The sequence below is a fragment of the Rhinoraja longicauda genome, chromosome 10, assembly GCF_053455715.1.
Source record: "Rhinoraja longicauda isolate Sanriku21f chromosome 10, sRhiLon1.1, whole genome shotgun sequence".
Lineage (NCBI taxonomy): Eukaryota > Metazoa > Chordata > Chondrichthyes > Rajiformes > Arhynchobatidae > Rhinoraja > Rhinoraja longicauda.
The window spans coordinates 23,962,208-23,990,098 of NC_135962.1; the positions used below are offsets into that span (position 1 = coordinate 23,962,208).

A 27,891-nucleotide genomic window follows, 5' to 3' on the forward strand; every position below is an offset into this window, starting at 1 on the left:
TCCCCATGTGCTTCCGCATATCACCAAGCAATCTGCCTCACCTCCTTCTCTCATTTCATTATATTGGCTCTCTTCCCTCCACACTCTCAGTTCTGATGCAGGGTCTTGAAGTGAAACGTCGACCATCCCTTTGCTAATCTGCTAAATTCTTTCAGCAGTTTATCTTTTGCTCCAAGATCCAGCATCTGCAGTCACTTGAGTTTCCTCTACTTTGTACATAATTGGGAAGGAAGAATAGTCAAACTTGGGTAGTGCCCTGAGGAACTCTTACAACTTAACTTGAAGCTTAGCAGATTAGCCTCCAACACCAAAATCAACATCTTTTGTGAGTGATAGAAATCCAACTTTGAAGAGTTTTCGCTGTTTTTACAGCTTGTAGTCAACTGAACTACTATCTCATTTGGCTCTTTGCCAATTTTCTTTGTTTTGAAAGATAATTTGGGATTTTTTTGTATTAAGAGGTATGACTTTAGATAGACACCGTGGAAACAGGCCCTGGCCCACTGACTCCATGCTGACCAACGATCACCCCGTACACTAACACTATCGTAAACCACTAGGGGAAATTTACAGTTTTTACCAAAGCCAATTAACCTACAAATCTGTACGCCTATGGAGTGTGGGAGGAAACCGTAGTGCTTGGGGAAAACCCACGGAGTCACATGGAGAACGTTCAAACTCGGTACAGACAGCACCCATGGTCAGGATCAAACACAGGTCTCTGGCGCTGCTAGGCAGCAACTCTACTGCTGAACCACTGTGCCGCCCCATGTTTGATTTGAATAAATATCACTGCTGATGTTGTGGTTTATCAGATTGACTTACAATCGGTTTCATATCTTTTTGCAGTTAAGATCCAAGAAGCAAAACCCAGAGCAAAATTATCACATCATTGGTTCAATTACAGAGTCTCACCTCACTGGTCACCTATCAATAAATCCATTGAACAAATATCACAAAGCCGGGTGTTTGGAACCCAAGAGTGCCTTCAATCAGAAAAGAACCAACCACGTTCCAAGGTAGCATTCTATGATCAAAGGTGTTCTGCATTCAACATTGGAAAATGGTTTATGCTGCATTTAGTGTTGGTGCATCACCTCATTGCAAAATGGTATTTTCAGTGCATTCAGACCTGGTTCACTGAGGCAAACCGATTCATCAACGAGATCAGAATGTAGAAACAAGGAACTGCAGATGCTGGTTTACACAAAATGACACAAAATGCTGAAGTAACACGTATTTATCCTCTCCCCCTCCTTCTACATCCCATCCTCTAGCTTCACAATTCACAATTTTTCAATCCTGTTTCCCACCTTCTGTTTTCATCCTTCTGCCGATCAAAGCTTCCTTTGCCTGTTTCCACCAATTACCTACCAGGCTTTGTCCTGCCTCTCCTATCTTCCAGCTTTCTCTCCCCCATTCCCCCTACAGTCTGAGGGTCTCGGCCCAAAATGTCACCTCTCCATGTTCTACAGGGATGCTGCCTGACCCGCTGAGTTACACCAACACTGTGTCTGCCAATGAGATCCTACTCATTGAATAACTACTGAAAAGGTGTTTGCTGAAACCAAACTAATGTGCACAAATACAACACAGAGAATATAGATTTTGGGCAGCACGGTGGCGCAGCGGTCCTGTTGCTGCCTTTAAGTGCCAGAGACCAAGATTCGATCCTGATTACGGATGCTGAATATACAATGTTTGTACGTTCTCTCTGTGACCGCGCGGGTTTTCTCCGGGTGCTCCGGTTTCCTCTCATACGCCAAAGACTCACAGATTTGTAGGTTAATTGGCTTCAGTGAGAAAAATTGTAAATCGTTCCTAGTGTGTAAAATAGTGTTGGTATATGGAACGATTGCTGGTTGGTGTGGACATGGTGGGCCAAAGTGCTTGTTTCCATGTTGTATCTCTAAACTAAACTAAACTAAACTAAATAGATACCTGACAGAAACATATTCCTGAAAGCAAAGGAAAGATTGTACAGTAAGATGGTTCTTTCAGACTGGCATCAATGTTTGAGTTCCTGCTAAGAGTAAAGATGTAAAATGTATTGTTTCTATAATTGTGTTCTGTAATATATATGTACGAAAGCCTTGTTTCTTAACTGGATGTATGAAGAGGTAGCTCAACTGAGAGACACCAGGGTGTTATCGGCATTGTTGCTGCAGTATAGCTCCTCCACGATTGCTTTGAGAACGTTATTACAGGCTTGAAGAGGTTTTAAAACAAGAGATTAGTGCTGGTGTTATTAGCAGATGACTGCTTAAAGTACACCACATAAGCAAAAGACCATGGTTTATTTTAAATGGATTAATGCAGCTGTTAAAACTGAGTGTTCAATCATTAACATAGTCAACCGTAATTTCTAGGCTTTAATCTGTATTTAGCCTTCACTGTTCCTCATGCAGCGACCTGGTGCTGGTCACAAGTGCTGATGTAACCTAGAAATGAAACCTATCAAGTTCATTAATGCGATGAACGAAAAAATGCATCATTTTCTAATATTATTTTCCATGACCTCTCTACGAGCCACTGGTTTACAAAACAGAGTGATAAGTATAGCCGGTCAAGCAACTTTTCATGAAAAGAAGTTAGGAGGGAGCCGCTGGAGACGTGAGATGCAAGGAGGAAGGACCGGTAGGAGGATGAACCGGGGTAATGCCTCCAGCGCCTTCAAGGTTGGCTGCAGGAGGTGCCCCCCAGGGCACAAAGATGACCGGGCGAGGAGAGGGACGTTAGTTCGTGGGCCGAGCTAGTCAAAGGCAACGGAGGAAGGCCTGCAGGAGCCTGGGGCTTAGGTGGATCAGGATTTGCTCTAGTGGACTGAGCGCACAGGCAGACTGGACTTTGGAAATGGTGTCAAAACATGGCGGTGCCTGCATGTGTAAAAATAATTTCACTGCAGTTGCACGTGTGACAAATAAAGCACCATTGAAGTTATAGAATGACAGAGTCACGCAGCATGGAAATTCTGTAGGCCCTGTGGCCCAGTTCACCCAAGCCAGGCAAGAAAGCCATAGTTTCTTGATTTTCTTGCCACGGAACAAAACCAAGTTTTGACCGTAATCTCATTTTCCTGCTTTGATCCATATCCCATATCAATTCTAAAATAATAAACAAAAGGACAAAAATTTTATTCTCATCTCTTAGTCATTTCTGGAGACTTTAGGATGCCAATGAAAACTTCATTAAGGGCAGGTATCAGTTCTAAAGTTTTCCTTGGCAACTATTGAGTCATTGTTGTTGTTCGCTGATCATCTAAACTAGCTCTCAGGTCATCGACCCTCATGAAACAACTATGTGTGTTCCAAAGGTCTGTCAGTGTAAAGGTGTGTTCCAAAGGTCTTTCACTGGATTAAAAAAATGTAAATTAGTCGTATTAGTTCAAATCTCCATAGATTTACAAGAACGTGCAAACTATTCAATATCAGGATAATTTCTGAAGGTGATAAAGCAATTATTACTTGTAGTTATTAAAATTATCATAAAGCATAAAATTGATATGGAACTACCATTTTAGACAGATATGTGGATAGGGTTTAGAAGGATATGGGCCGAATGTAGACAAATGGAACTTGCCCAATATGCCAACTCGGTCGACAAGATGGGTCGAAGGGCCTGTTTCCGTGCTGTACAGTTCTATGACTCTGAATCCTCATCAGGTCCGGTGGTGTCAATGGAAAGTGTAAGAGTTTACATTACAGATTGACTCCAGTTGAGTCCACAATGCTATGTCCCTGATGGCCAATGCTGATTTCTTTTGTTCAGTAATTCTTGACAGTGCTTTCACACTTCTAAGTGCAAAATAGTTTGGCTTTGTACAAGTATTGCAGTTACAGTATAGATGCGATACAAAGCTAGCATTTGGTCTTACCTGATTGCAGTACGTATTTTCAATATAAATTTGGGTCTTAAATCTGGAATGGTTCATAAGTTATAGGAGCAGAATTAGGCCATTTAGCCCATCAAGTCTACTCCCTTATTCAATCATAGCTGATCTATCTTTCCCTCTTAACTCCATTCTCCTGCCTTCTCCCCATAACCCCTGACACCCTTATCAATCAAGAATCTGTCAATCTCCGCCTTAAAAATAAAGAATGGTATTATGCCTATGGGATTGGAATTCAAATTTATAAAAGATAAAGGTGTATTAATTTTTCCCCACAGGGTACGTGAGGCTGGCATTTCCTGGCAAAGGAGTTTACCTCTTGATAAAGCGCATGGAAGTTCACATCTGAAGAACACTGCAAACAATGGTAGTTTTATATCGATTTTATATTTAATGCCGTTTTTTATGACTTTAAGTAATAATTGCCCTTATTATAAATATTCCTACCTAATCATGTTTCCGTGCATGTTTGAAAGCTATTGGATCAAATCTAGTGGTAAAATAATTCACGTTTCCATTTAGGAGCAGTGTTTAAGCCTGGCGTATGATAAGGACTAATAACAATCAGTAGCTGTTGTATTCCTGCATAACCTGTGCAGTTTTTTTCTTGGTCTCCTTGGTTCTATCTTCACTTCACTCATATCCATTGTTGCTGGTCTAAAAGATGGATTTTATTTTAATTGCAGAGTTACTCTGAAGTAGAAAGAAGGGAATGTTGTCAACATTACAGCTGGTCTTAAATGGGTAGATTCCTTGGATTTGTTTCTGTCTGGATTTGCTAACTAAATATATATTTTACGTGTTTATTTTTTATAGATTGCATTGTTTTGAGTAGTAGTTCAGAACAATTGTTTGCATTAGTTGCATCATCTTGTGGCAAATTTGGGTGAATATGAAAGGAACAATAATGAAAAGAGCGGTTTTGAATGAAGAAACAGCTCTGTCCTGGGGGCGCAGTTGGATTCTTGGGAGGTGGTTTTGGAGGGGAGGATGCTCCTCAAACTGCGGAACATCCTGGACAATACGGCTCAATCCCTCCATGACACATTGGTCAACCTGAGGAGTACCTTCAGTAACAGACTGGCTCCACCAAGATGCAGGACAGAACGACACAGGAGATCCTTCTTCCCTGTGGCTATCAAACTTTACAACTACTCCCCCTTGGGGTAGACTGAGACTGAGACTGACACCCCCCCTCCTCAATCTTTGCACATCCCCAAGACTTGCCACTCGTCACTTTATTTTCATGTTTCATGTATTTTGTGTTTTTTATGGCTGTTGGCAAATTAATTCCCCCCCTGGGATAAATATTCTATCGTATGCTAGATGCAGGAAAAATGTTCCCAATGTTGGGGGAGTCCAGAACCAGGGGCCCCAGTCTAAGAATAAAGGGGAGGCCATTTAAAACTGAGGCGAGAAAAAACTTTATCACCCAGAGAATTGTGAATTTGTGGAATTCTCTGCCACAGAAGGCTGTGGAGGCCAATTCATTGGGTGAATTTATAAGAGTTAGATAGAGCTCTGGGGGCTAGCTGAATCAAGGGATATGGGGAGAAGGCAGGCACAGGTTACTGATTGTGGATGATCATCCATGATCACAATGATGGCTCGAAGGGCCTGATGGCCTCCTCCTGCACCTATTTCCTGTATTTCTCTGTGTTTTTCTGTGTATCGTAAGAACAGTGAATGCTCTGCACATCTACCTGCAGTAGCAAGGCCTTCACTTTGTTTTAATTCCAGAATAGGATTGATTGCAATATCATAGCACCCCAGTTCACCCCTGCACATTGGGATTCCTTTTACTTTGTCTTTGCTGGCCCAGCTGAATTTGGTTCTTAAGCTGTTAAGATTTAGATTTTTAGATTTAGAGATACAGTGCAGAAACAGGCCCTTCGGCCCACCGGGTCCGCGCCGCCCAGCGATCCCCGCACACTAACACTATCCTACACCCACTAGGGACAATTTTTACATTTGCCCAGCCAGTTAACCTACCTACCTGTATGTCTTTGGAGTGTGGGAGGAAACCGAAGATCTCGGAGAAAACCCACGCAGGTCACGGGGAGAACGTACAAACTCCATACAGACGGCGCCCATAGTCAGGATCGAACCTGAGTTTCCAGCGCTGCATTCGCTGTAAGGCAGCAACTCTACCGCTGCGCCACCGTGCCAACCTCCCCTCCCCCCCACCTGCTTAACGTGCATCACCCTTCATATCATCCAGCTTCATTCAAGTATTTTTAGTTGTCAGTTCTGCATGATAACTTGCGTTCTGTCAGCCCATAAAGTTAGGAGAATAATATTATTGCAAAAGGTACATGAATCTTGTACAGGTCCTGATTTATTTTGGCCTTTTCCTACCTTCAGTTCCCCCTGCTCCTCTACTTTCAGTCTGAAGAAGGGTTCTGAATCCAAAATGTCACCCATCCTTTTTCTCAGAGATGCAGGCTGACCAGCTGAGTTACTCCAGCACTTTGTGTCGCTCTTCAGTATAAACCAGCATCTGCAGTTCCTTTTTACACATTATGTTTAGTGTTTGTTATATAGTTGTTGGCCTCTCTCCTTCACTCCCCCCCTCCATACAATAGTAAGGGCAGCTCAGCACGGCAGCTGGTAGAGCTGCTCCCTCAGAGTGCTAGAGTCATGGGTTCAATCCTGACCTGTGCTGTCTGTGTGGAGTTTGCATATTCTCCCTGTTGAGTGCGTGGGTTTCCTCTGGGTGCTCTGGTTTCTTTCCACATGCCAAAGATTTGCGAGTTTGTAGGTTAATTGGCCTCTGTGAAATTGTACCTGATGTGCAGGGAGTGGTTGAGATAGTAGGTTAACATAGAACTAATGGATGATCAATGATAGGTGTGGATTTGGTGGGCCAAAGGATCTGTTTCCATGGGTGTCTTTAAACTAAACTAAAAGTGCAGTCATGGGTTAACGTTGTCTTTAGCAAAATATAATCAAGTAGGCGAATGTTGGATCGGATTAACTGAAGTACCATGACCATCTCATTTATAACAAACTGTTAACTTGGTAACAGAAGGTAGAATATTTAGAATGAATCTTCTGGCTCAACGTACGTCTTGCCTACAAAGAGCCTGGGTGACAATAAGCATTTCCTTGTAAATATAAGATTCATGAAACCTAGGCTTTATGGAACATTTAAGTCTGCATTCTTTGAATCTGTAATATTTTCAATTATTTTTATTTAGAATTTCCACAGAACCACAGAGATGTTTTTGGCAGAACAATCAGGGAAAATCCAACCGATGAGCACCATTTAACGTTTCCTGCAAATCAACATTCTGCAAAAGGAAAAACTGCAAATTCGGAAATTGAAAATGAACCCACTGCAGTCGGTGGTTGCGATGCCAGAGTTGGTTCACCTCTTGAGTCCGCTGCTTCAAAGGCTCACCTGGTATCACAGGATAAAATCAATTCTCTTCATCGGTCTGCTAACCAAAGTGAGTCACATTTGGCGATACATTGTGAAGTCAACCATGACCAAGAGCCTAAAGTAATGGTGTGTTCTGGGAAAATGCCTTTGAATGATCTGGTACTTCAAGAGCATCCAAATCTCAAGCCTTTTCCGTTTCCTTTCTCTCCAGTGAACACACCTAGAATAAACCAGACCTCCAATCAACAAACGAAACAAATTGCATCCCAACTAGGCTCTGCTGCTGACATAGATCATTCGGAGATAAGGCCACGCCAATCTCTTGTACTGTGCTCACTACAAAAACAAAGAGCGAAATCCCTAAGTCAACTTGAGTCAATGAATTCAGAGGGAGCTGCAGCTGATGAAGTTATCCACAGACCAATTAATAGCAGTACCGAAGACAGCAATCCAAACCTTCAGTTAAAGTCAATCTCTTTAACTAAACTCAATGATGACGGTATAGAATTTCACTTTTCAGTTTGTAAGCAAGACCACGAGTGTCCAATCACCCGTCACTTGAATTCTATACCACACTTTGTTCTTACCTCTCTCCTCAGCCCCTATGCAGTTAAAATGAAGCTTAATATATATTCGAAGAATAGCATCTCGTTTTTCGATCAGCCACTGACAACCTTCTCGACTCATTCGTGAGTTCAACCATTTCAGATCAACTATTTTCTGGATTGTGATTGTTATTTTCACTTGCAACTCCTTTATGCATTGCTTTTTACCTGCCCCAATTTCATCCCAATTTGCCTTACAGCATTTAATCATTCCTTTTAGATTTTAGACTTCCTATTTCAAGCTCTCCTTAAGATCTGACAGAAGAAATGTTTCTAGTTCTGATAAAAGGTTAACCTTGTCTCTTTCTCCTTCTATGCTGCCTCATCTGTTTATTTGTTGTATCTTCTGGAGATTGCTTTGCAAACTTTTCTCAACATATTTTGTGATAATGTTCATAATGGTATTTCTAGCAATTAATCCAGGTGCCATTGTAATGGCTGGGGAAGAGGGATGGGTGAACTGTGGCTGACACGGATGGAAATACAGACCAGGCAAAATCCCATTTGCTGCTTGTTGTCAAGTTGGTTATATTTGACTTCATTACATTTAATGGCACTGTGTCTCTGTGGGTTGTTCAACAGGCAGCCAAAGCAATAGCATCAGTTGACATCCCTAACCTTGTCCAGTTTCACCCTTAAGTTTTACAAATGTGCATCACAGAACAGGCACAAGTAGAGTTGTCACTGCAATTAGATAGGAAAGGTTTAGAGGGATATGGACCAAACCTGTGCAGGTGGGACTAGTACAGAAGGGGCATCTTGGTCGGCATGGACATGTTGAGTCGAAGGGCCTGTTTCCGTGTTGTATGACTCTGACTCTAATTGGCTAAAATATTGGTGGTGCAATCTGCATCCGTACAAGGCACTGTTTGTAATTGGATATTAGGAACTGCCATGGTAAATATCAAAATAAGGATTGAAAATATATTTTGACAGTAATCTAATATATACAGAATACTAACTGCTCCAGTAAGTAACCTACCCTGGGCCCGTGCATATTCCTGCATAACAGCTACCATTTCCCCCTGCACTCTGAGTACCTTCAGGATTTGCAGGCAGATGGGTGATCAGCAGCATTGCAACCAGTGATTTTCTGATCCCTTTCTGATGTTCCATAACAAGCGGAGCACCAAGGCACATTCCTTGTATATGCATACTTGGCCAATAAACTTATTCATTCATTCATTCATTCATAATTTCCCAGCAGTCATGTTGGAGAATCCACAAGAACAACGAATGGAGGGGAACATCTATGAGGATTTTTTGTGTCATTTGATTCATTTATTATTTTATAATTGAAGCTTTGAAGTTTTATTCAGTTTTAATTTATGTTTATGTCCTTACAAATTGTAATTGTTTTCGTCGTTTTATGTATGTTTTTGAATGATTATGGAACATGCCTTAGCAAAATTTGGCAGTCTCAATCATTCAAAAACTTACAGGCTCACCCCCAAGCTTCTCCCTTGTATTGCAAAGGAACTGCATTGCAGCGACCAAGATGCCCCTCCTGTAAATGCACAAGGTCTGACCGCAAGCATGGTTGTCCAGATAGCTTTAGGTAAGTTTGAACACGATCCAGAAATCTACAGTGAGCCTGGAGGTCACAACACTGACAGAAAATGATGTATGGTTTCTATGTGCCTCTAAAATGTGGTAGGAAGTTTTTTTTTATAGGGTGGCATATGTTGCAGCTTGTAGAGCCACTGCCTCACAGCGCCAGAGACCCAGGTTCAATCCTGACCTCGGGTGCTGTCTGTATGGAGTTTATACGTTCTCCCTGTGACTGCATGGGGTTCCTCCGGATATTCCCATTTCCCCCCATAATCCCAAAGATGTGCAGATTGGTAGTTAATTGGCCGCTGTAATTTGCCCTTTTTTGCTGGGTGAAAGGTAGAATCTGGGGAGAGTTGAAAACAACATAGAGAGAATAAAGTTGGATTAGATTTCTGTAAACGGGTGGTTGATGATCACTCTGGACTCAAAGGGCCGAAGAGCCTGTTTCCATTGTTTTATGACTACCTCCCACTATGCTAGTTTTGTCGACAATCAAAGTTCATAAATGTCCCCAAACAGTAAGCAACTGCAGTGGGTGGAAAGCAATTTTAAGCAATATGTGTATAAATATGATAGACAATGGAATCAGAGAAACACCCATCACAGATATGGGCCCTTGCTACACACCTTGTCCATGCTGACTTGGATGGAATTTCTGACCTAATCCCATCTGCTTGCATTAGGCCCGGAGCCTTTCACTCCTTTCCAGTCCAAGTACCTGTCCAAATGCCTTTGAAACATTGTAGTGGAATGTGCTTGCCCTACCTGCTCTGTTTTCCCATTTAAACCCCTACTATCTAGCTGCCAGGTCAATGTTTCTCATGTTTTGATCAGGCACTATTTTTTAACATTTCTTTGCGAGCGGAAGTCCCTTAATTCCAAACCATTTAAACACGTGAACATGTTTTGGCGGTGTGACAGGATGGGTAAAAATTAAATTGCAGTGTGAAACAGCAGTAAGGTGGCTGTATTTTTGTACAGAAGCTCAGTATAAAGTAGCACCTGAGTTTGTGAGAGAAAACATTAGAATAAATATTGCAATGTCAGCTCTTTGTTTTGTCTCCAATATCACTATGGTCAAGGGTGGAGCAGCACAAACACATTTACAGTGAGGAAAAGGATAAGAGGGCAACTTAACCAGTGGAATATTGCAATGTGACTTTTATGATACAAATAATAAATAAAAATATATAGTAAGGTGAGCAGTGGCTCTACAAGCTGCTGGATATGCTGGCCCATAAACCAAAGACTTTTTAAAAAGAGATCCAGCCTAAGAGCCTCTTTGACCCACTGAGTCTGTGCCCACCAGCGATCACTCCGTACACTAGCACTATCGTACTCACTAGAGACAATTTACAAATTACCAGAAGCCACTACATCTGCACGCCTCTGGAGTGTAGGAGGAGAAAACCCACGCAGTCACAGGGAGACGTACAAACTCCATACAAAGAGTACTCGTGGTCAGGATTGAGCCCGAGTTTCTGGCGCTGTAAGGCAGCAACTCTACCGCTGCGCCGTTGTGCTGCACTGCCTGCCACATAGAAAACAGACATCATTTTCTGTCAGTGTTGTGACGTTCAGGCTCACTATAGATTTCCAGATAATGTTCAAACTTACCTAAAGCTATCTGAGCAACCATGCTTGCAGTAAGACCTTGTACATTTACAGGGCTGCAGCAATGCAGTTCCTTTGAAATACAAGGAATAAACTTGGGGAAGAACCCAAGGAAGTTCCAGGGAAGAAAAATTGAACTTATGTATGTTAAATGGGCTTTCGCTTCACCTCACAACACTGTCATTGTGCTTGCTTCAAAGCAGGTGAAAGAGAATTTGACTCTCCTCGTCTGAGGTGTTGGGCTCCAGCATCAAGCATTGACTTTGTATCCACTGGATCCACAAGGATGTCACAAGTCGATGCAATCCGGCAACATCTACAGTTCCTGGAAACAGATTACCAGAATCTTGTTGCACTTCTTTCCAGGGAGAGCAGACCTTTGCCACTGAACCGAAAATCAAAACAGAAAGGGCAGAATGCAGTGAAAAATGGCAAACTGTGGGCACAGCTTAAATTGCAGCGTCAGAAAGATATTTGGTATTTATACAAACGAAGAACCACACAAAGAAACATTTTGCAATATTTTCATTTCAGTGTTACATGACTAAAATATAAGTCAAAGGTGAAAATAATGAACAGTAACGATTGCATCCCAGTAATTTATCCCAGGTTATTTATAGGAAAAACAACAGCGCAATCACAAATTGTCAGGGATGTTTGATAAGCGGTTCTTTCCAAAATTTCAGGTACCTAAGTGTATACCCAGTAGGCTCGGCATTGCCAATTTTTCAGGGGAAATATTATCTTGCTTTTAGTAGTTAAGCATTAGTCTACATTATTGTATCCCTTTGCTGTGTGCAGGTGATCAAAGATCAGAATATCCAGGGCAATGCCCAGGAAAAGCTGTTACAGGTAACAGGACCAGAATCTGCATTTATAATATGACCTTTCATGCCCACATGACATCCTAAAGCTCTATTAATTTGAAGTGTAATCACTCTTGTCTGGTGAAACAGCAGTTAGATAGTGTCTTAAGTCAATAATTTAGGAGCATTCTTTTGTCACAAATGATAATATGTAACACACCCAGATTACCAGGATGACAGCTTTCATCTGTGATATATTTGTGTTTATTGGTTTACAGTGTGGTGCAGCAAAGGTTTGCTCATCTGGAGGCCCATGTACTCCTTCTGGTTCGGAATGTAGCTCACCTGACTGAAGAGATCGGCTCTCAGAATTCCCTGCTGCAGAAAATGCATTCATCCCAACTCGAATTAAAAAGTACACTGCAAACGTGCAACAAAGAGGTAGATATCTCAATTATGTAAGATAATTATTTTCAGAAACTACCTGCATTTTCTTTATCAAAAACAAATACAATTTTAAAAAGATACTCCATTTTGAGAAACAGGTGTTCTCACTGAGGGGGGTCATTAAGCTGTAAGTGTTTAAAGTGCTTAAACTTAAAGTGCTGCCTCGCAATTATCTGACACAACAGTGTTGCTACTCTGGAGTAGGCTTGTGCAAGTATGGGATTGGAGTGAATTCCAACGGGTTAAGGTAGATACAACAGAGTTCCTTCCCTGTAGGTTGTTGGAGGATGAGTAATGCATTTTTGTTGCCCTGGATAAATCTGTTGTGTTTGGTGGTACTAATTTATATTTTCAGGATTTAAAAAAAATCAAGTTCCAAAATAGACCTGTTTGATTCTGTTTACAATGCTATCAGGCAATAAATACTTTATGGGCTGTCTTCATTTGTCCGCCCAGGCACATAATGCATTGTAAATTGAGTAGGAAAGAGTGGTTGCGAGTCCGAGTTAACAATAGACAATATACAATAGGTGTAGGAGTAGGCCATTCGGCCCTTCGAGCCAGCACCACCATTCTATGTGATCATGGCTGATCATTCTCAATCAGCACCCCGTTCCTGCCTTCTCCCCATACCCCCTGACTCCGCTATCCTTAAGAGCTCTATCTAGCTCTCTCTTGAATGCATTCAGAGAATTGGCCTCCACTGGCTTCTGAGGCAGAGAATTCCACAGATTTACAACTCTGTCTGAAAAAGATTTTCCTCATCTCCGTTCTAAATGGCCTACCCCTTATTCTTAAACTGTGGCCCCTGGTTCTGGACTCCCCCGACATTGGGAACATGTTTCCTGCCTCTAACATGTCCAACCCCTTAATAATCTTATATGTTTCAATAAGATCCCCTCTCATCCTTCTAAATTCCAGCGTATACAAGCCTAGTCGCTCCAGTCCCGACAGTCCCGCCATTCCGGGAATTAACCTAGTAAACCTACGCTGCACGCCCTCAATAGCAAGAATACCCTTCCTCAAATTTGGAGACCAAAACTGCACACAGTACTCCAGGTGCGGTCTCACTAGGGCCCTGTACAACTGCAGAAGGACCTCTTTGCTCCTATACTCAACTCCTCTTGTTATAGAGGCCAACATTCCATTTGGTTTCTTCACTGCCTGCTGTACCTGCATGCTTCCTTTCAGTGACTGATGCACTAGGACACCCAGATCTCGTATGTCCCCTTTTCCTAACTTGACACCATTCAGATAATAATCTGCCTTCTTATTCTTACCACCAAAGTGGATAACCTCACACTTATCCACATTAAACTGCATCTACCATGGATCCGCCCACTCACACAACCTGTCCAAGTCACCCTGCAACCTCATAGCATCTCACAGTTCACACTACCACCCAGCTTTGTGTCATCTGAAAATTTGCTAATTTTACTTTTAATCCCTTCATCTAAGTCATTAATGTATATTGTAAATAGCTGCGTTCCCAGCACCGAGCCTTGCGGTACCCCACTAGTCACTGTCTGCCATTCTGAAAGGGACCCATTTATCCCCACTCTTTGCTTTCTGTCTGCCAACCAATTTTCTATCCTTGTCAGTACCCTACCCCCAATACCATGTGCTCTAATTTTGCCCACTAATCTCCTATGTGGGACCTCGGGAAGTGGTTGTAGAGCCAGAGAGCAGGAGAAATCACTGAGGGAGAGCAGCGAGAGAGGGTGTGAATTGACTTATTTTAGAGGAGTCAAAAAGAGAAGTCAATTGCAAATTGACTTCTAGTTTCCACCCAGTGGGGGTTTTCTAACGGGTAAGCGATGAAGAATGTGCATATGACAATCTAGGTGGATTAAATTTAGAATGTAAATTAATTAAAGGAATTGCAAGCTCTGCAAATGCATTTTTCATGATGCCATTCACTGGTAGCCTGCAACATGCAGTGGGAAATAATGTAGAGGACAGAGTAAACAGCTGAAGTGTGGAGTAGGCAGGAAGATGAGAATTAAACTGTGGTTAGAGTTAACTACAAGGCAAATGGAGATTTCAGCAGCAGTAAGGAGCTAAATGCACACACTTTGTCTGAGAGTGGTACTTGCTGTTCATGGCATTAAGGTTAATGCATTGTGTGCAATGTGCTGATCAATTGTGCAGAACCTGCAGTGACTTTGGAATTTTAATATTGAAGTTTGCATATGATACAAAATGTTCTTTGGAGCATCCTGTATGGTACATCCTAAACAATTCTGATTATTTCAATAATGTGTTTGGAATAATATCATCCAATGAATGTAGTGAAGAATATTTAATATATATTGCTATTTGGCAGGTTGGAGATGTGAACAGGTCGTCCATTAAACATGATTCTTCCGGTATTTCAGAGTCTTCACTGTGAGTACCTGTATGAGCATCAATATCTGTAATGACTATAATTAGGAACATAACAATCTGCATTTATCTATCACCTTTTCTGAGGCCTGGGGGTCCCAACGAACTTCATGAGATATTATCTCGTTAGGAATTGTTTTTATTGTTGTAACATACAGAAAATAGCAAAAGGTAACACGGTGGTGCAGCGGTAGAGTTGCTGCCTTCCCGTGCTTGCAGCACCGGAGACCCGGGTTTGATCCCGACTACGGGTGCTGTCTGTATGAAGTTTGTACTTTCCACCCATGATTTGCGTGGGTTTTCTCCGAGATCTTCGGTTTCCTCCCACACTCCAACGACGTACAGCTATGTAGGTAAATTGGCTTGGTATAAATGTAAATTGTCCCTAGTGTGTGTAGGATAGTGTTAATGTGCGGGGATCGCTGGTCGGCGCGGGCCGAAAGGCCTGTTTCTGTGCTGTATCTCTAAACTAAACTGTCTGAAAAGAGAAAAAACAGATTAATGTAGAAAGAAGGGACTGCAGATGCTAGTGTCCAAAAGAAGACAGAGCGCTGGAGTATCTCAACGGGTCAGACAGCATCTCGGTCAGACAGATTAATGTTTGGGTTAAGACAGCTTCCAAACTCTTCTTGGTTTCTGCAGCTTCTATGTATCCTCTGCACGTTGTTTTAATTCCAATTTTCCTGTCTGTATCTTGATTTTTTCCCGCAGAACTTTGCCAAAATTTACTTCAAAATGTTATTAGTATACAGTGACATATTCATATTATTTTGTAATGTCTGTTTTTATTTTGAAATGCACTAAAAGAGGCTTGAAACTGGTAATTTTTGTGTGAACATTTTTAAAAAAAACTCCAATTTTTTTTACCACTGTTGTAAAAGTACTCGGCTCTTTTCCTCTTTTTTTTTTACCTCACTCACATGCTTACATCTATATCAATGATTTGGATAGGGAACGTACATGATAAGATTAGCAAGTTTACAGGTGATACAAAAGTGGGTTGTTTTGCAGATAATGAAGATGGTTGCGAAGATTTGCAGCAGGATCTTGATCAATTGGCCAAGTGGGCTGAGGAATGGTTGATGGAATTTAATGCAGAAAAATGTGAGGTTTTGCATTTTGTGAAGTCTAACAAGGACAAGACCTACACGGTGAATGGTAGTAGTGTTGTAGAGCAGAGAGATTTAGGAGTGCGGGTGCATAATTCCCTGAAGGTGGAGTCGCAGGTAGATCGGGTGGTCAAAAAGGCTTTTGGCACATTGGCCTTCATCAGCTGGAGTATTGAGTATAGAAGTTGGGAGGTCATGTTGTAATCGTATAAGACTTTGGTGAGGCCACATTTAGAGTATTGTGTTCACCGTGTTATAGGAAAGATGTTGTCAAGCTGGAAAGGGTGCAGAGAGGATTTACAAGGATGTTGCCAGGACTTGAAGGTCTGAGCTATAGGCAGAGGATGGGCTTTATTCCTTGGAGCGCAGGAGGATGAGGGGTGATCTTATAAAGGTGTATGATCATGAGAGGAATAGATCGGGTAGATGTATAGAGTCCCTTGCCCAGAGTAGGTGAATCAAGAACCAGAGGATATAGGTTTAAGGTGAAGGGGAAAAGATTTATTAGGAATCTGAGGGGTAACTTTCTCACACAAAGGGTGGTGGATGTATGTAACAAGCTGCCAGAGGAGGTAGATGGTAAGAAACAGTTAGACAGGAACATGGATAGGACAGGTTTGGAGGGATATGGACCAAATGCTGGCAGGTGGGACTAATGTCGCTGGGACATGTTGGCCGGTATGGGCAAGTTGGGCCAAAGGGCCTGCTTCCATACTGTATCACTCTATGTCTCTTCCTGTAGCTAATAACCCCTAATCCAGGCATCATTCTGGTTAACCTCATAAATTCATGTGATAGGAACAGAATTAGGCCATTCAGCCCATCAAGTTTACTCCGCCATTCAATTATGGCTGAACTATCTTTCCCGCTTAACCCCATTCTCTTGCCTTATCCCCATAACCTCCTCTGCAATCTTTCCCAAACTCCACATCCACCATTGTTTCTTGATTAGGGGTTGAGTCTCATAGAATAGTGCATGTGTCTAAAGATAAAGAGATTATAGTGAAAATATGGAATGTATTTAAATGCTAGGGAGCTGGGGACTGCAGATGTACAGTGAATGGTGATAGTCACCACAACATTCGGTCTCTCTGGCAAAGGAAGTTTTAAGGCAGAGCCACAGAACCTAAGAAACTTCCCCTTCTCAGTAGGATCAGCAGAGCACAAATTCCTGCAGAATACAGAGCAAGGATTAAGCAAAGTGTAATTAGCGAAATGACTAGGACCATAGAATATTTCTGATAGATTTGCTAGTGTCGTTTAGTTTAGAGATACAGCACCCAGTCCACGCCGACCACCAATCACTCGCACAATAGTTCCATCCTACACACTCGGGACAATTTACAGAAGCCAATTAACGTACAAGCCTGCATGTTTTTGTAATGTGGGAGGAAACCGGAGCATCCAGAGGAAAGTCACGCAGTCACTGGGAGAATTTACAAACTCTGTACAGACAGCACCCGTAGTTAGGATTGAATCCGGCGCTCTGTTGCTGTAAGGCAGCAACTCTACTGTGCTGTCCATTTCTCTCTTTAGGGAGAGATACCTGGTGTCTTTATTTGAGCCCAGGCTGGACTTGACCCTAATCCCACAGAAAGCCCGATTAAAGCACTGTAAAACATTTGTATCTGGGCAACACCCGATGGCCAATAAAGATCGGCCTTGCCAGCAGTATTTTCAACCTGGGTATGATTCCAAGGCAAAACGCTGTGCGCAAGCGTTTGTGATACATCAGTGCGGCAACAGCTCCAATGCCCACCGCTTCAACCTAATGCAAAAACAGAGTAGGAATCTGGCTTAGGCTACGGTTACCTTCTGCATTTTATCCATATTCTTATGTTATTATCAATTCTCCGAATAGGAACCATCGATGAGATAAAGCAAATAGATATTGTAACTTGAAGTTTAATTTTAGATTATTATTTAACTTCTCAAGGTAATCAAGGTGGGATAGTGGCGCAAAGGTAGAGTTGCTGCCTTCCAGCACCAGAGACCCAGGTTCGAACATGACTACAGGTGCTGTCTGGACAGAGTTTGTATGTTTTCGCTGTGACCACGTGGGTTTTCTCTGCGTGCACCAGTTTCCTCCCACATCCAAAAGAAGTGCAAATGTATAGGTTGATTGGCTTTTGTAAATTGTTCCTACTGTGTAGGATAGAACTAGTGTGCAGGTGATCAATGGTTGGCGTGAACTCGGTGGGTCAAAGGATCTGTTTCCATGCTGTATCTTTAAACTAAACTATTTGGATTGAACAAAGGTTTTACTACAAGAGCATTAGTTATTTTGAGGTATGCTTTGCGACCAGTTTTGAACATTTAAGGGGAATGTTCTGTGGTGACTAAAGATCAAGAAAGAAAACAACGGTAGAAAATTTTGAGTAGAATAAGCCCCATGCGTAGACGTAGCTCCACCCAATGTTCAGTCTTATTTGACAATGTGGTTGAGTTAATTTTCTCCAGAAGGCTTTCAAATTTTTCATATGGTCCTGTGCTTTTTAGTGGATACGTATTAGACATAGTAAAGATGACTTAAACAATATTACTGTAGCTTTTGTTAATGCACTGATAACTTGATCAGTTGTACAAGATGTTGGTGAACCTGTGTTTGTAGTATTAACCATATAACAATTACAGCACGGAAACAGGCCCATTCGGCCCTGCCAGTCCACGCCGACCACTTTCTCTGACCTAGTCTCATCTACCTGCTCTCAGACCATAACCCTCCAATCCCCTCCCATCCATATACCTATCCAATTTACTCTTAAATAATAAAATCGAGCCTGCCTCCACCACTTCCACCGGAAGCTCATTCCATACAGCCACCACCCTCTGAGTAAAGACGTTACCCCTCATGTTACCCCTAAACTTTTGTCTCTTAATTCTGAAGTTATGTCCCCTTGTTGGAATCTTCCCCACTCTCAAAGGGAAAAGCCTACCCACGTCAACTCTGTCCGTCCCTCTTAAAATTTTAAAAACCTCTATCAAGTCCCCCCTCAACCTTCTACGCTCCAAAGAATAAAGACCCAACCTGTTCAACCTCTCTGTAGCTTAAGTGCTGAAACCCAGGCAACATTCTAGTAAATCTCCTCTGTACCCTTTCCATTTTGTCGACATCCTTCCTATAATTCGGCGACCAGAACTGCACACCATACTCCAGATTCGGCCTCACCAATGCCCTGTACAATTTTAACATTACATCCCAACTTCTATATTCGATGCTCTGATTTATAAAGGCAAGCATACCAAACGCCTTCTTCACCACCCTATCCACATGAGATTCCACCTTCAGGGAACAATGCACAGTTATTCCCAGATCCCTCTGTTCCACTGCATTCCTCAATTCCCTACCATTTACCCTGTACGTCCTATTTTGATTTGTCCTACCAAAATGCAGCACCTCACACTTATCAGCATTAAACTCCATCTGCCATCTTTCAGCCCACCCTTCCAAAAGGCCCAAGTCTCTCTGTAGACTTTCAAAATCTACTTCATTATTAACTACACCACCTATCTTAGTATCATCTGTATACTTACCAATCCAATTTGCCACACCATCATCCAGATCATTAATGTAAATGACAAACAACAGTGGACCCAACACAGATCCTTGGGGTACTCCACTAGACACTGGCCTCCAACCTGACATACAGTTGTCAACCATTACCCTCTGGTATCTCCCATTCAGCCATTGTTGAATCCATCTTGCAACCTCACTATTAATACCCAACGATTTAACCTTCTTAATCAACCTTCCATGTGGAACCTTGTCAAATGCCTTACTGAAGTCCATATAGACAACATCCACAGCCTTGCCCTTATCAATTTCCCTGGTAACCTCTTCAAAAAATTCAAGAAGATTAGTCAAACATGACCTTCCAGGCACAAATCCATGTTGACTGTTTCTAATCAGGCCTTGTTTATCCATGTGATTATATATATATTGTCCCTAAGTATCTTTTCCATTAATTTTCCCACCACAGACGTCAAACTAACAGGTCTATAATTGCTAGGTTTACATTTAGAACCTTTTTTAAACAAAGGCACAACATGCGCAATGCGCCAATCTTCCGGCACCATTCCCGTTTCTAATGATGTTTGAAATATTTCCGTCATAGCCCCTGCTATTTCTGCACTAACTTCCCTCAATGTCCTAGGGAATATCCTATCAGGACCTGGAGACTTATCCACTTTTATATTTTTCAAAAGTGTCCGTACCTCCTCTTCTTTGATCCTCATAATTTCCATCACTACTCTACTTGTTTCGCTTACCTCACATAATTCAATATCCTTCTCCTCGGTGAATACCGAAGAAAAGAAATTGTTTAATATCTCCCCCATTTCTTCCGGCTCAGCACATAGCTGTCCACTCTGACTCTCTAATGGACCAATTTTATCCCTCGCTATCCTTTTGCTATTGACATATCTGTAGAACCCCTTGGGGTTTACTTTTACATTACTTGCCAAAGCAACCTCGTATCTTTTTTTCGCTTTTCTAATTTCCTTCTTAAGATTCCTTTTACATTCTTTATATTCCTCAAGAACCTCATTTACTCCCTGCTGCTTATATTTATTGTACATCTCCCTCTTTTTCCGAACCGTATCCAATTTCCCTGGAAAACCACGGCTCTTTCAAATTATTATTCTTTCCTTTCCATCGAACAGGGACGTAAAGACTCTGTACTCTCAAAATTTCACCTTTAAATATCCTCCATTTCTCTATTATATTGTGTTCAGTTTTCGTCAGCCTGCTTTAGGAAGGATGTTTAGGCCTTGACGTTTTAGAACGATGTTTCGACATTGATGACTGCATTGGTGGTACTTCCTTCACCCATGCAGGACTTCATTAACTTCACTCCCAATTTCCATCCTGCACTCAAATTCACTTGAACCATCTCCAACACCTCCTTCCCCATTCTTGATCTTGCCGTCATCACAGGAGATAGACTATCGACTGATGTCTATTAGAAACCTACTGCTCTCACAACTATCTAGACCACACCTCTTACCAACCTGCCTCCTGCATACTCTATCCCCTATATAGAATATATGGAGAATATGGAACCATTTGCCAGAGGATGTAGTTGAGGAAGGTACGATAGCAACATTTAAAAGATCTTTAGATAGGTATATGGATAGAAAAGCTTTAGAGTGATATGATCCAAACTTGGTCAGGTAGATGAGGCATCTTGATAGGCATGTGGAAGTTGGGGGCCATAGGGCCTGTTCCCATGATGTATGTGTAACTTAATTGGATTTTGCAGTCTTAATGACTGAAATTTTTATAGTAAACTAAGTTGGTTCTTTATTTTTAAATTGGATCCTACAAACAATTCACCATATTTGTATGTAAATTGAAATTGTTTCTTGAGCATCTTTATTAACAGATTCTTTTAACTGAACCATCCTACACCAACTAAAGAACGGTCCTAACCTAACACACTAAACATTATTCCCTTTAACCTGTGGATGGCTCAATTGTAATCATGTATATAGTCTTTTCACTGACTGGATAGCACGCGACAAAAAAGCTTTTCACTATACTACGATACACGTAACAATAATAAACTAAACTTAAAGTTAGTAGCTTCCACCTGTGCTTTAAGGTTGCGTGTTTAAATGTGTATGCTTTCACTTGTTTTCAGGAGTTGTGGAGAACCTCCTTCAATGATGACAATATTTCTGAAGAAACTGGGATATGAGGTAATCGCGCATATCAACTATAACTAAACATTAGCAGTCGAGCTATTTCCTGAAGGTAGAATCGATTAAAATAATCTTGGAAATTTTCTGAAGAGGTAACAGTGCACTCAATGTGAAGACGAATTGTTGAGTTACCTGAGATGTTCTAAAGAATATTAATCTATTAATCACTGTCACTCTCTTAACGATATTTAGAAGATGGGCATAGCTCAGGGACTTGCTTGTCAAGAGATATATTGAACCAGCTTGTTTAATTTAAGTGTTGTACTGTGAATAAGTTGTAGAGTTAAATTATTTGTACATTGGTAAATGATAATTGGATGTTGCTATAGATATTAAATAGGTTGTACTTTTTTGTTGTTGAAGTGAGACCCATAATAAGTAATTCCCAGAGTCGGCATTCATTTGAAAAGATAGATTTTGTGCCTACTCCAGTCACACACAGTTTGCAGTCGATGGTAAGTAACAGTGACCATGATTTTGCTGCACAAGGGCTGCTAGATTACATGGGCCATTGATGGCACCTTACATAATTTAACAGATGAATGAAAATCAACCGATGCAAAAGTAATTAACCAGATTGGATTTGTGCTTGTCATGGGTGAGCCACATTGTGAGATAGATGTTGGTTGTGTAATTAATGGGGCGGCTTTGCTGAAGATATGAGTCGATGTGGAGCAGTCTTCAGAACCACAAATTGGCTGTTGTCCAGACCCATGGACTATACTGAGTGCCCCATACTTTCCAAGATCTGAGAAATGAACTGAATTAAAGTAGGAAGTGTCAGAAAGATGCTGAGATGCAGCCTGCTCGACAACTTGTGTGCAAAAATCTTGCCCAGCATATCTCTTTTAAACTGTGCCCTCTCACCTTAAAGCAATGCCCTCTCGTATTTGACATTTCTACACTCGGAGAAAGGTTCCTTAATTTATGCCTCTGCTAATTTTATAATCTTCTATCATATTTCAGAGAAAACTGTCAAAGGTTGTCCAACTTCTTCCTATAGCTAAAGCCCTGCAATTCCGGGCTACATTCTGGTAAACCTATTCTACACAGCCTCCACGTCATTCCTGTAATAGAGTGACCAGAGCTGCACACTGTTCTGCAATTGCAGCCTAACCAAAGTTATATAAAGCTGCAACATGACTTCCTGGCTCTTATGCTCAATGCCCTGACTGATGAAGGCAAGCATACCATATGTCTTGTTTGCCACTCTACTTGTGTTGTCACTTTTAGTGAGTATCAACTTGAATCCCTCTACACATAACTGTTGGCAAGAGTCTTGCCATTAATGATATACTTTCCCCTAACAATTGACCTCCCAATGTGCCACACCTCACACTTGCACAGATTAAACGTCATCTGCCATTTCCTGCCCATGTCTGTAACTGATATATATTCAGCAATATCCTTTTCACAGCATTCACTGTCTGCAACTCCACCAATTTTTGTGTCGCTTGCAAACTTATTAGCCAACACATCAACAATTTTTTTCTCCCAAGTCATTTATACATGGATCGTGGATTCCAGGCAATTGTAACAAACACAGTTGATGGGGCCGAGGGGGCCATGTCATATCTACAAGCTTGCTGACAGTAATAAAACGGGCAAGATTGTAAGGATGTTGCAAAGAGGAAAAAGTTAGTTTAGTTTATTGTCACGTGTAAAGAGAATAATGTGAATAACGTCTAGTGCAAGATTAAGTCCAGTAAAGTCTGATAAAAAATAGTCCAAGAGTCCCCAATGAGGTAGATAGTAGCTCAGGACTGCTCGCTGGTTGTTGGTAGGATGGTTCAGTTTCCTGATAGCAGCTGAGAAGAAACTGTCTCTGAATTTGGAGATGTGCATTTTCACTCTTTTGCTTGATGGGGGGGGGGGGGGGGGGAGAAGAGGGAGTGTCTGGGGTGCGACTTGTCCTTGATTATGTCAGTGGCCTTGCCGAGACAGCGTGAATGGAGTCAATGGAAGGGAGGTTGGTTTGTGTGATGGTCTGGGCTGCGTCCACAATTCTCTGCCATTTCTTGCGGTCTTGGATGGAGCTTTGATGCATCCAGATAAAATGCTTTCTACGGTGCATCTATAGAAGTCTGTGGGCCTGTTAGGGACAAGCCAAACTACTTAACCCTTCTAAGGAAGTAAAGGAGTTGGTGTGCTTTCTTGGTCATTGCTTCAATATGGGAAGTCCATGAAAAGTTGTTGGAGATATTTACTTCTAGGAATTTTAAGCTTTCAAACATTTGTACTTCAGCGCTGTCACTGCAAACCAGGGTATGTGTACCACTTCGCTTCCTGAAGTTGACCACTATCTCCTTTGTCTTGCTGACATTGAGAGAAAGGTTGTTGTCTCGACACCAGGTCACGAGATTCTGAATCTCCTTCCTGTACTCATGATTATTTGATATCCGGCCCATAATGGCGGTGTCATCTGGGAATTGTAAATTGTATTAGATTGTTCATGGCTGGAATCATGGGTGTACAAGGAGTAGAGAAGGGGGCTGACAACGCAACCTTGCAGAGCACCAGTGTTGTGGATTATTGTAGAGGATGATGTGTCCCCTATCCACATTGATTGGTCAGGAAGTCGAGGATCCATTTGCAGAGATGAGTGTTGACTCCAAGTCCTGTGAGTTTGGTGATGAACTTTAATGGGATAATCGTGTTAATGGCATATTTGTAGTCTATTGTAGTTGTAGGCAGGAGTCTCTCTCATCCAGGCGTTCCAGGGTTGAGGGCCAGGGAGATGGCAGCATCCGTGGACCTGTTGTAGAGGTAGGGGAACTGCAGTGGATTAAGGCTGCTTGGTAGACTGGATTTAATGCATTCCATAACTAGCCTCTCAAAGCATTCATGAGTGTGCAAGAACAAACAAGAGGATGCAGTATAACGTGAAAAATACTGAACTTATTTCCATCATTGTAGAAATAGAACAGTGAAAGGTGAAGAAGGGTCTCGACCCGAAACGTCACCCATTCCTTCTCTCCCGAGATGCTGCCTGACCTGCTGAGTTACTCCAGCATTTTGTGAATAAAGTGAAAGGTTACTGAATAGTACGTTATGTTATTGATGTTCACAAAGACCTGGATGTCCTTGAAGATAAGTTATTGGGTGTAGCAGCTAAGTGCAGCAAGTGAATAGGAAGGTAAACAGTACATTCATCTTCATTAGAAGAGGCTTTGAATACAGGAGCATTTGTAAATAGCCTTGGATAGATTGGATTTGGAGTTATAGTGTCCAATTGTAACGTAACTTGCTGGAGGTTGTACTTTGCACCGAGGGAGTGCAGTTTTGAGTAATTGGAGAGATGGTGTGTTAAAGGAGCAACTCAGCCTGACAAAGTGGGTGATGCCTCAGCAATCCAGGCATTCTCTCATACTGGTTCTCACACCACCTGTTACAGAACTATTTCCAACACATTCAGTGGTGGGTCTACAACTACCAGACCACTTGGTGATGGTCCTGCCAGTCTGCTGCAAGGATGCCCTGTGCAACTTTGTAGAAGTTGTTTCGTCTGCAGACCATTCTTGAATATGCTGCACCAATTTGTTGCCTTAGAGAGGGTAGTCAATGACAGCAAATTTCCTTTGGGGCTGCAGATGCCTGGGGACTTCTGTACCCCTGTGGTATTTGAGAGGTTTTGAGTTATAACTTCAGAGATTTGATTGTTTTATGTATTCCCATTTCAATCAGCAAACTTGCAAGACTTCTATCTCTGCAATGTAAGCTTGGGTGGCCGTATCTGCTGGTGAGGTAGCTTATGCTGATAGGTTGGATATTGATGGAAAGGATGCTCTTGTGACACTTCAAATGTAGGCAGAAAGTGTCAGGTGTTTATGAAGAAAGCTTTAGGTCTCTGCGTGTTTTGGACAGCATTGGTTTCTCTGTCAAGTTTTTCCATAATGGTTTAAGGTAAGGAGCTTGGGTGAGCTAAAGCGGAGGAAGGAAGAGCATATTGTCAGAGGTTGTGTTCATAGATGAAGTATGTCTATCTTTTTCTCCCAGTTTGGTGGTTTCACAGTGCTTGGGGAGGGTGAGAGGGAAGGAGACACTTACTGTGTGAAGTGCACCATCAAGATTTCACAGATACAATTTTTGGCATTAGTGGAATATAGACAATAGGTGCAGGAGGAGGCCATTCGGCCCTTCGAGCCAGCACCACCATTCAATGTGATCATGGTTGATCATTCTCAATCAGTACCCCATTCCTGCCTTCTCCCCATACCCCCTGACTCCGCTATCCTTAAGAGCTCCATCTAGCTCTCTCTTGAATGCATTCAGAGAATTGGCCTCCACCGCCTTCTGAGGCAGAGAATTACACAGGTTTACAACTCTCTGACTGAAAACGTTTTTCCTCATCTCCGTTCTAAATGGCCTACTCCTTATTCTTAAACTGTGGCCCCTGGTTCTGGACTCCCCCAGCATTGGGAACATGTTTCCTGCCTTTAACGTGTCCAACCCCTTGATAATCTTATATGTTTCGATAAGATTCCCTCTCATCCTAAATTCCAGTGTATACAAGCCTAGTCGCTCCAGTCTTTCAACATACGACAGTCCCGCCATTCCGGGAATTAACCTAGTAAACCTACGCTGCACGCCCTCAATAGCAAGAATATCCTCCCTCAAATATATATTAGTTAATATCCTCAGTTACTGCTTTGTCTATTGGCCAATCTACAATTGTGCATAATGTATTTATTGAATTGTCATTGTACTCTTTCACTGTTTAATGTCCTGTGTTTGCACCCCTTCTGCCTCTTGCTTCCAGCAATACGCTCCACATTTCAGGAACGCCGGCATAGCTTTCACAGAGCTCCCTCACCTCCATGAGGAAAGACTGAAAAAACTCGGCATTCCGTTGGGACCGAGCCTTCGCATTCTCCAAGAGGTTAGATGCACCACTTACGTGTGAGTGACACAACTCTCTTTAAATTTTGTACAACAATCCTTATGGATCAAATTAAGTTTCACCAGAAAGCTGCAAGAATCCATCTAATACTCCTGCTGGATAAAGATCTGAGATTGTCACTTGAAACATTTCACAACTACACACAAGACATGCTGCTCGATGGTCAGGATGGATTTCAGTTCACTGTTATCAGTCGGTAACACTCTGCATCTTACTTGCACATCCTGTGTGCTTGTATGAGCACACTTGAACCACTCAGTACTGCTGTAACAGCTGATCATCTGTGGATAGCAGAGACAGTACCTGTGATCTGATGAGACCAATATTGGTTCTATCGTCAAGAAACAGTGTCAACAGTCTAGGAAATTTGATGGCTTAACCTCAAAATGTACCATGTACAGTATCAATAAAGTATCATTGAAGAGTTGCTGCATTTTTTTTATCTTGTCTTGCTTGTGTTCTTCTGTGTTCAGTCCACAGTTAAGATATTCTTAGACAACTCAAGCCTGGAAAGATGTCACCTAGAAGCAGCTGCTCAAAAGCAACTTGTGTGCAAAAACAACTTGGAAAACTATTAACATTGTCAGCATCTAGGCCATGTAGGTAGTAATTAATTTCTTAACACTGGTAGATTTTACAGCCAAGGACCATTGGTCGTTGTGTACAGGCCATGGAAACATTTCTTTTGCTGTATACTAACTAAATAACCTAGGAAATGTCAGCCTTTGTAATTTGCATTCTCAAATAAAAATATATTTTCTACAGTTTCTATAATGCCTAACAGATCACATCTGTAATCTTATCCGCACAACATGACAGTGGCCATGTGAAAAGCCTCTTGAAATTATAGTTTTAGGAGGGGACCAAAAACAGTTACATAAACTGAACTCGTCTTGGAATCTGTGAGATTCAAGATAGATTTGTTTCTTGCATTTTGGAAAAGAGTTGAGGCATTTCCCATTGGTGCTAGTGCCTCAGATCTGATCAAATCTATCCTCTTCATCAACCACTACAGCAGCTATTGGGAAACACTCCTTTGAGCAAAATATATTAAGTGTGTCACTCTAGCAGCTCAATTTAAATATAACATGCAAAGAATTAACAGGCCTGTTATCTTAAAAAAAAGTTACAAAGTCCTGGAGAAACTTAGCAGGTCAGACAGCATCTCTGGAGAACATAGATAGGTGATATAATCGGGACCCTTCTTCAGACTTGGGACTCGAGAACTATCCATGTTCTTCAGGGAGAACATACAAAACCCCGTACAGACCGGTAGTCAGGATCTAACCTGGGTCTCTGACGGCGTAAGACAGCAAATCTACCATGCCAACCTGTGGTTACATTAATCTTATCAACGTTAATGGGTTCCAGTCGTTTGTGTGCAAAGCCTCGTTGGCATCAACTGGGAAAAAAAAAGCAGAATCACAAACGCTCAAGATATGCTGCTGTCTACGTTACATCGGTGAGGTAAACTGCATGGCGCAAGAAAAAATG

At 41.8% G+C, this 27,891-nt stretch overlaps 1 protein-coding gene across 4 annotated transcripts in view; it reads left to right on the forward strand.

Annotated features, from left to right (window-relative positions):
• Positions 1-26,896, forward strand: part of LOC144597628 (uncharacterized) — a 59,299-nt gene extending 32,403 nt beyond the window's left edge. For 2 of the 4 annotated variants that reach the window (XM_078407135.1, XM_078407137.1), the window contains 8 exons: positions 850-1,019; positions 4,168-4,256; positions 7,090-7,963; positions 11,251-11,524; positions 12,132-12,294; positions 14,627-14,688; positions 21,437-21,494; positions 26,257-26,896. In XM_078407135.1, the coding sequence (XP_078263261.1) occupies positions 850-1,019; positions 4,168-4,256; positions 7,090-7,963; positions 11,251-11,254 (1,137 nt within the window). In that variant the 3' untranslated portion in view covers positions 11,255-11,524; positions 12,132-12,294; positions 14,627-14,688; positions 21,437-21,494; positions 26,257-26,896. The remainder of the gene's footprint in view (positions 1-849; positions 1,020-4,167; positions 4,257-7,089; positions 7,964-11,250; positions 11,525-12,131; positions 12,295-14,626; positions 14,689-21,436; positions 21,495-26,256) is intronic. The other 2 variants (XM_078407136.1, XM_078407138.1) reach the window with 2 other exon arrangements.
• The last annotated feature ends 995 nt before the right edge of the window (positions 26,897-27,891 follow it).